Here is a 10,000-nt window from a genome sequence, read left to right on the forward strand (position 1 = left end):
ACTTTTATATGACATATTATATTAAATAACACTTTTATATATTATATATTATATTAAATAATACTTTTATATTATATATTATATTAAATAACACATTTATATTATATATTATATTAAATAACACTTTTATATTATATATTATATAAATAACACTTTTATATTATATATTATATTAAATAACACTTTTATATTATATATTATATTAAATAACACTTTTATATTATATATTATATTAAATAATACTTTTATATATTATATATTATATTAAATAACACTTTTATATTATATATTATATTAAATAACACTTTTATATATTATATATTATATTAAATAACACTTTTATATATTATATATTATATTAAATAACAGTTATTTTAACGAGACTATTTCCAAACTGTCCTTTTGTTTTTGTTCTTTTACGTCAGGAACATAAATTACTTCGTTTTTTCATTGATTGAAAAGTTTATTTCACTTTTGTAAAAACAAATAAAACAGAAAACACAAAAACAATAAAAAACATAATAATGAAAAATGATTAAAAATTATATGAAAGAAGGAAAACATACAAAAATAATTTCAGCAGAAACAAAATTCCACCTCGTCTCCATATTTAGTATTATTTATTTTATATAGTATATATAGAAATTATAATTGATATCATATTTATCACCAATTATTTTACTTTATAACAATATATTCATTTATTTCAGCGTATTTATTTATAATGTTTTCATGAATTATGAACATTAATGTTTAGTTTATAAAAAGGTTTAATTTATTTTTAGCTTATTTATTTATAATCTTTAAATATAAAAAAAATATATAAAGATGTGATTCAGCATATTTATTTATACTCTTATAAATATTAATCAGCCCCTATAATTACTTTATAAAAAAGGTATGAATACACATCTCAGCATATTTATTTATAATTTTATCATAAATTACGAACGCTTATATTTAGTTTATAAAAAGGTTTAATTTAATTTTAGCATATTTATTTATAATCTTTAAATGTGTTAATCAGCGCTGATATTTACTTTATAAAAATATATACAGGTAATTCAGAATATTTATTTATATTCTTATTAATATTAATCAGCCCTTTATTTACTTAATAAAAGGTGTAAATACACATCTCAGCAAATTTATTCATAATTTTAAAATATATTAATCAGCACTTATTTTCCTTTATTTAAAACTATTTCATTTCTTCACATTTTTTTATAATTTTATTAACTTTTATTTTATTAACTTTTATTTTATTATTTATTTTATTTTCATCTTGTTTCGTTTTTTACACTTTCAATTGTATTTGTTATTAAAGTTTTATATTATTTTGTTAATATTTTACTTTACATTTAATGATCTTTATATATTTTTAAATATTTCCTATTCTTATTTTATTTATTTAACTATAATAAAATAGAGTTATTATTATTTTAGTGTATTTTAAATTAAGATATTTCCTTTTAACTTAATATTTATATCTTTATTTACAACATCTCCATTTATAAAACACATTTAGTTACATTTAAACAACATGCAGATGAGTTTATATTATAAATATTATTATTATTTATTTTATAATTAATGCGTTTGACTTAAAAAGGACGAACTTTAGTGTTAAAACAACATAAAGTGAATTAAATAAGAAAACCGTTATTTCAGTCAAGTGTCAGTTAACGGTCCCAGGCCTGAAGCTAACAGGCTAACAGCTAACAGGCTAACAGCTAACAGGCTAACAGGCTAACAGCTAACGACAGGTTATTGTTTCACTTTAAACATTTTAACATTTTCTCCCAGCGACACAACAATGTACCAACACGTGTCATTAAAACAAACAACAAACAAGACAACAAACAAACAAACAAACAAACTCAGAGGTAAACATAACGTGACGGTTTAAATCATTTAAATGTTGTGTCATCAGCTGGGGGAGAAGCTAACGGGCTAATGCTAACGAGCTAGCGGCACACAAACAAACATCACTGATTAAAACTACAAACAGGTTCATGGCTGTGGGTTCATGTGGAGGGAGATCAGGGGAGTCTGTTACCTTGGTGATCCGTTTTAAAGCCATTGTTTTCGGCGTAAGGGGAACCGGCTGTCGAGGAGGAGGAGGAGGCCCGCTAACTGATGCTAACTCACTAGCATCTACTCTGATAGCTTCTGGAGGCGCTAAGATAGGTTAAACTACAACGGTCGTTTTTGTTGTTTGTGTTAAATCTCGTGTTTGTTTCTTCAAAGCTCGAGTCTGGAGACTGGACCTCCAGCACGTCAGCCCGGACTTCAGGCTGACAGACGAATAACGGACAAAATGTCTTCCGTTCAACGGAGAGCAGCTGTGAACGAGCACCGGGAGAAGGACGTCTCACTCTGACGCTGTTTCAGCGGACCGGGGACCAGGACGTCTCACTCTGACGCTGTTTCAGAGGACCGGGGACCAGGACGTCTCACTCTGACGCTGTTTCAGAGGACCGGGGACCAGGACGTCTCACTCTGACGCTGTTTCAGAGGACCGGGGACCAGGACGTCTCACTCTGACGCTGTTTCAGAGGACCGGGGACCAGGACGTCTCACTCTGACGCTGTTTCAGAGGACCAGGGACCAGGACGTCTCACTCTGACGCTGTTTCAGAGGACCGGGGACCAGGACGTCTCACTCTGACGCTGTTTCAGAGGACCAGGGACCAGGACGTCTCACTCTGACGCTGTTTCAGAGGACCAGGGACCAGGACGTCTCACTCTGACGCTGTTTCAGAGGACCGTGGACCAGGACGTCTCACTCTGACGCTGTTTCAGAGGACCGGGGACCAGGACGTCTCACTCTGACGCTGTTTCAGAGGACCGGGGACCAGGACGTCTCACTCTGACGCTGTTTCAGAGGACCGGGGACCAGGACGTCTCACTCTGACGCTGTTTCAGAGGACCGGGGACCAGGACATCTCACTCTGACGCTGTTTCAGAGGACCGGGGACCAGGACGTCTCACTCTGACGCTGTTTCAGAGGACCGGGGACCAGGACGTCTCACTCTGACGCTGTTTCAGAGGACCAGGGACCAGGACGTCTCACTCTGACGCTGTTTCAGAGGACCGGGGACCAGGACGTCTCACTCTGACGCTGTTTCAGAGGACCAGGGACCAGGACGTCTCACTCTGACGCTGTTTCAGAGGACCAGGGACCAGGACGTCTCACTCTGACGCTGTTTCAGAGGACCAGAGTGAAGGACGTCTCACTCTGACGCTGTTTCAGAGGACCAGGACGTCTCACTCTGACGCTGTTTCAGAGGACCGGGAACCAGGACGTCTCACTCTGACGCTGTTTCAGAGGACCGGGGACCAGGACGTCTCACTCTGACGCTGTTTCAGAGGACCGGGGACCAGGACGTCTCACTCTGACGCTGTTTCAGAGGACCAGGGCCAGGACGTCTCACTCTGACGCTGTTTCAGAGGACCGAGGACCAAGGACCAGGACGTCTCACTCTGACGCTGTTTCAGAGGACCGGGGACCAGGACGTCTCACTCTGACGCTGTTTCAGAGGACCGGGGACCAGGATGTCTCACTCTGACGCTGTTTCAGAGGACCGGGGACCAGGACGTCTCACTCTGACGCTGTTTCAGAGGACCAGGGACCAGGACGTCTCACTCTGACGCTGTTTCAAAGGACCGGGGACCAGGACGTCTCACTCTGACGCTGTTTCAGAGGACCAGGGACCAGGACGTCTCACTCTGACGCTGTTTCAGAGGACCGGGGACCAGGACGTCTCACTCTGACGCTGTTTCAGAGGACCGGGGACCAGGACGTCTCACTCTGACGCTGTTTCAGAGGACCGGGGACCAGGACGTCTCACTCTGACGCCGTTTCAGAGGACCGGGGACCAGGACGTCTCACTCTGACGCTGTTTCAGAGGACCGGGGACCAGGACGTCTCACTCTGACGCTGTTTCAGAGGACCGGGGACCAGGACGTCTCACTCTGACGCTGTTTCAGAGGACCGGGGACCAGGACGTCTCACTCTGACGCTGTTTCAGAGGACCGGGGACCAGGACGTCTCACCCTGACGCTGTTTCAGAGGACCGGGGACCAGGACGTCTCACTCTGACGCTGTTTCAGAGGACCAGGGACCAGGACGTCTCACTCTGACGCTGTTTCAGAGGACCAGGACGTCTCACTCTGATGCTGTTTCAGAGGACCGGGGACCAGGACGTCTCACTCTGATGCTGTTTCAGAAGACCAGGGAGAAGGACGTCTCACTCTGACGCTGTTTCAGAGGACCGGGGACCAGGACGTCTCACTCTGACGCTGTTTCAGAGGACCAGGGACCGGGACGTCTCACTCTGACGCTGTTTCAGAGGACCAGGGACCAGGACGTCTCACTCTGACGCTGTTTCAGAGGACCAGGGACCAGGACGTCTCACTCTGACGCTGTTTCAGAGGACCAGGGACCAGGACGTCTCACTCTGACGCTGTTTCAGAGGACCAGGGACCAGGACGTCTCACTCTGACGCTGTTTCAGAGGACCGGGGACCAGGACGTCTCACTCTGACGCTGTTTCAGAGGACCAGGGACCAGGACGTCTCACTCCGACGCTGTTTCAGAGGACCGGGGACCAGGACGTCTCACTCTGACGCTGTTTCAGAGGACCAGGGACCAGGACGTCTCACTCTGACGCTGTTTCAGAGCACCGGGAGAAGGACGTCTCACTCTGACGCTGTTTCAGAGGACCAGGGACCAGGACGTCTCACTCTGACGCTGTTTCAGAGGACCAGGGACCAGGACGTCTCACTCTGACGCTGTTTCAGAGGACCGGGGACCAGGACGTCTCACTCTGACGCTGTTTCAGAGGACCGGGGACCAGGACGTCTCACTCTGACGCTGTTTCAGAGGACCAGGACGTCTCACTCTGACGCTGTTTCAAAGGACCGGGGACCAGGACGTCTCACTCTGACGCTGTTTCAGAGGACCGGGGACCAGGACGTCTCACTCTGATGCTGTTTCAGAGGACCGGGGACCAGGACGTCTCACTCTGATGCTGTTTCAGAAGACCAGGGAGAAGGACGTCTCACTCTGACGCTGTTTCAGAGGACCAGGGACCAGGACGTCTCACTCTGACGCTGTTTCAGAGGACCGGGGACCGGGACGTCTCACTCTGATGCTGTTTCAGAGGACCGGGGACCAGGACGTCTCACTCTGACGCTGTTTCAGAGGACCAGGGACCAGGACGTCTCACTCTGACGCTGTTTCAGAGGACCAGGGACCAGGACGTCTCACTCTGACGCTGTTTCAGAGGACCAGGGACCAGGACGTCTCACTCTGACGCTGTTTCAGAGGACCGGGGACCAGGACGTCTCACTCTGACGCTGTTTCAGAGGACCGGGGACCAGGACGTCTCACTCTGACGCTGTTTCAGAGGACCAGGGACCAGGACGTCTCACTCTGACGCTGTTTCAGAGCACCGGGAGAAGGACGTCTCACTCTGACGCTGTTTCAGAGGACCAGGGACCAGGACGTCTCACTCTGACGCTGTTTCAGAGGACCGGGGACCAGGACGTCTCACTCTGACGCTGTTTCAGAGGACCGGGGACCAGGACGTCTCACTCTGACGCTGTTTCAGAGGACCGGGGACCAGGACGTCTCACTCTGACGCTGTTTCAGAGGACCGGGGACCGGGACGTCTCACTCTGACGCTGTTTCAGAGGACCAGGACAAGGACGTCTCACTCTGACGCTGTTTCAGAGGACCGGGGACCAGGACGTCTCACTCTGATGCTGTTTCAGAGGACCGGGGACCAGGACGTCTCACTCTGACGCTGTTTCAGAGGACCAGGACGTCTCACTCTGACGCTGTTTCAGAGGACCAGGGACCGGGACGTCTCACTCTGACGCTGTTTCAGAGGACCGGGGACCAGGACGTCTCACTCTGACGCTGTTTCAGAGGACCGGGGACCAGGACGTCTCACTCTGACGCTGTTTCAGAGGACCAGGGACCAGGACGTCTCACTCTGACGCTGTTTCAGAGGACCAGGGACCAGGACGTCTCACTCTGACGCTGTTTCAGAGGACCGAGGACCAGGACGTCTCACTCTGACGCTGTTTCAGAGGACCGGGGACCAGGACGTCTCACTCTGACGCTGTTTCAGAGGACCGGGGACCAGGATGTCTCACTCTGACGCTGTTTCAGAGGACCGGGGACCAGGACGTCTCACTCTGACGCTGTTTCAGAGGACCGGGGACCCGGACGTCTCACTCTGACGCTGTTTCAGAGGACCGGGGACCAGGATGTCTCACTCTGACGCTGTTTCAGAGGACCGGGGACCAGGACGTCTCACTCTGACGCTGTTTCAGAGGACCAGGGACCAGGACGTCTCCCTCTGACGCTGTTTCAGAGGACCGGGGACCAGGACGTCTCACTCTGACGCTGTTTCAGAGGACCGGGGACCAGGACGTCTCACTCTGACGCTGTTTCAGAGGACCAGGGACCAGGACGTCTCACTCTGACGCTGTTTCAGAGGACCGGGGACCAGGACGTCTCACTCTGACGCTGTTTCAGAGGACCAGGGACCAGGACGTCTCACTCTGACGCTGTTTCAGAGGACCGGGGACCAGGACGTCTCACTCTGACGCTGTTTCAGAGGACCGGGGACCAGGACGTCTCACTCTGACGCTGTTTCAGAGGACCAGGACGTCTCACTCTGATGCTGTTTCAGAGGACCAGGGACCAGGACGTCTCACTCTGACGCTGTTTCAGAGGACCGGGGACCAGGACGTCTCACTCTGACGCTGTTTCAGAGGACCAGGACGTCTCACTCTGACGCTGTTTCAGAGGACCAGGGACCAGGACGTCTCACTCTGACGCTGTTTCAGAGGACCAGGGAGAAGGCTATGCATTTATTTATTTATTTGTTAATTCATGCATTTATTTATGGATATATTTATTTATACATTTAGTTGTTCATTTATTAATTTATGGATTGATTTATTTACATATTTATTTATTATACAATTATTTATGCATTTATTTATTCATTCTTTATTTTTAATTTAGCATTAATTTATTTATTTCAGCATTTATTTATTCATTCTTGTATTTATTCATACATTTATTTGTGCGGTTATTTATTTACTTATTTCTGTATTTATTTATACATTTTCTTGTGCTATAAGTCTGTGAATATTCTCATTGATCCTCGTTCTCCCCAAAGAAATTTAAGTCAAAAGCAACGAGACAAATAAATAAAATAACCAAGTCCAGTATTTTATTATAATCATTTTAAGAGAAATTATTAGTTTCTATTTAATTAAGTTAAGGGCAAGAAAATAATACTTTAAATATTGACTTTTTTTTTTCCTTTATTTAAATACTTAAAAAAATTATTAAAACCATTGCAACCTTTTAATTTTTTTAACTTTATTTTCCTTTTCATCTTATTTCCTATTTTTTTACTGTAAATTGTTTTTAAATTAATTTATTTTCCTTTATTTAAAACTTTTTTTTAAATATTTTATTTTTTAATATTTACTTTGTATTTTATTTTTTATTATTTACCTTCTATTTTATTTTTATTTTCATCTTTTTTCTTTAATCTTAATTATATTTCTTATTTAATTTTTATTACTTCTCTTAAACTTTATCTTAATTTATTTAATTGTAATAATATTAATAATTATTATTATTAAAGTGTATTTTTATGTTCTTTCATACACTTTATTATTATTTTTATTATTATTATTATTATTTTAACCCTTTGAGTCCATCTGAATTCTTTATTTCAAAACAAAGTGAAGAAAATAATAATAAATAATAAACTTTTAAACTTTAAGAAAATAAAACTTTAAATAATAATAAATAAATAAATAAAAAGTGAAACAAGCGTTTAAATATAAAAAGAACTTTATTTAAAAAATAGCAGCCGATGAGAAGCTGAGTTGAACTTTACAGCGCAGGCGAAGATATAAATATGAGCGACGCCGACAGAAGACTACAGCTCCTCCTCACAGCTCTGGACTTCCTTTCCCACAATGCTTTGCATCAGAAACACCTGTGATGTCATCAGAGGGAGACGGAACACACTGAAGTGGATGAAGTTTTTGTTTCCAGTGGAAAAAAACGGCCTTTTTTTATCGATTTATTTAAAATATTCACGTGTTTTCATGCGGAGAGTTGTTGTTGTTGTTGTTGTTGTTGTTGTTGTTGTTCAGTTTAGTTCACACACTCACTCAGTGTCCACTTTATTAGGTACCCCTGCACCGCCGTGACGTCCGTCTTTACCACGTTTATTATGTTTTTAATTCATCTATTAAACGTTTTGTCGACCGAACAAACGTCTGTTTAACGTTAACGCTCATAAAAATCACAAAATTCACCAATAATTTATATCAGATATGAAACGACGCGTTCACATAATTCAGTTATTATTGTTTCCCATCCGGTCGTTGTTACGATCACAACATTTATTTATGTATTTATTTATGTATTTATTTATGTATTTATTTATGTATTTATTTACAGACTTAAGGCGTGTTTAGTCATCAGTCTTCGGTCGGATCATTTTCACTGAATTTTTTAATTTAAATTAAATTTTCAGACTTATTTTTTTACTTATTGTTTAGGTTATTTTTACATTTCAACAGTGATTTAAAATCTTTCTTTGGAGTTTTTTAATCCAATTTTTCTCTTTATTTTATTATTTTCTTTATTATCTTTTATTTATTTTGTTTTATTTTATTTGTATTTATTTACATATTTATTATTATTATTTTATTTATTTACTTATTTATAATTATTATTCAATATTTTTATGATTTTATTTATTAATTATTCTTTTATTTTATTAATTAAGTCCTGTCTTACGTATTGTCACTGTTTCTCTCTTTCTGTCTCCGAGTAAAACATCAGTTCAAATGTATTTTTACGTCAAACTTCGTCCGATTTACATAAAAAAACGTTTTGTGCGTTCACACCAGATTCACCGCAGAGTCCCTTTTGTGTTCTTTAAGCTCTGACGTCGCACAGGTCGACTTTATATTTCACTTATTGTTGTTTTACGTCAGGTCGTTGTTGCGATCGCGACTTTTCCCACTGCACTTGAACGCAGCTTCCCGTAGAGTCGTCGTTTCCCTGGTTTCGCTCTGACGGACGAGCCGCGGACGAAGAGAACGTTTCTGTGTTTCCAGGCTTTCGTTCAGTTAAAGACACAAACTCTTTAAGTTTAAGGAATAAAACGTCGTTGTCGACAGTTTGTGGCTTTTTTTTTTATTTTAAGTGAACTCAGCGGAGCTACGGAGGCCCTGAAGGGTCACGGAGAGAAAGGTTCCTGTTGTTTTCTGATTTTACTTCAAGTCTTCTGTTTCAAGTGGATCACTGCATAGTTTGGCGATTTTATCGGTCGATATTTGCGGCGTATCGGTATCGTCCGATGGTTGTAGCGACGGGCGTCCACAGGCGGCTCCGTGTCGCTGCAGACGCCATTTTTAAAATCTATAAAAGTTCCTTTTTTTTTAAAATTGAGACTCGTAACGTTTGTTTCCATCATGGAGTCATTTTTACGACGTAACTCGAGGGAGAAAAAGTCGAATCAGCGACTAAATTATTCATGAACTTTAACCTCCAATCAAATAAAAACTAGCCCCTCCCCCTCAGTGTTGCCATGGAGATATGATCTAAACACACAGACCATAATGTTCTTTGGTCCTTAAACAGGTTTAATGATGCTGTGTAACATGAAACCTGCCCCTAGTGGACAGTCAGAGAACTGACGCTGACCCAGCTTCCTGATTGGACCAAACAGGAAGTGTCTCTCTCTCTCTGTGGGCGGGGCTTGGCCTGGACGCTTTCTTACGTTAGGAAGAGAAACCCGTAAAAGCCGACAACAGGAAGTGTCTCTTTGACCCTTCAGGGGCTCCGTACGGTGTCCGCAACAACTCTCCGCATGAGCACGAGCGTCACATCGAGGCGGGTCTCAAACAGGCGGGTCGCTGCGGTCACGATCGTGTGTAGCA

At 42.4% G+C, this 10,000-nt stretch overlaps 2 protein-coding genes across 3 annotated transcripts in view; both read right to left on the reverse strand.

Annotated features, from left to right (window-relative positions):
- The window catches only part of LOC310948545 (ubiquitin-conjugating enzyme E2-17 kDa-like), a 17,497-nt gene extending 15,127 nt beyond the window's left edge, over nt 1–2,370 (reverse strand). For both annotated transcript variants that reach the window (XM_083915708.1, XM_083915707.1), the window contains exon 1: nt 2,060–2,370. In XM_083915708.1, coding sequence (XP_083771834.1) covers nt 2,060–2,083 — 24 coding nt within the window. In that variant the 5' untranslated portion in view covers nt 2,084–2,370. The remainder of the gene's footprint in view (nt 1–2,059) is intronic.
- Nucleotides 2,371–7,880: 5,510 nt separating this feature from the next.
- Nucleotides 7,881–10,000, reverse strand: part of nfkb1 (nuclear factor of kappa light polypeptide gene enhancer in B-cells 1) — a 40,109-nt gene continuing 37,989 nt past the window's right edge. The window contains exon 25 of the mRNA XM_083914893.1: nt 7,881–10,000. This exon is cut by the window's right edge and continues 300 nt beyond it. The gene's annotated coding sequence lies outside the window, so the exon portion shown is untranslated.

Source organism: Echiichthys vipera, assembly GCF_963691815.1.
Source record: "Echiichthys vipera genome assembly, chromosome: 6".
Lineage (NCBI taxonomy): Eukaryota > Metazoa > Chordata > Actinopteri > Perciformes > Trachinidae > Echiichthys > Echiichthys vipera.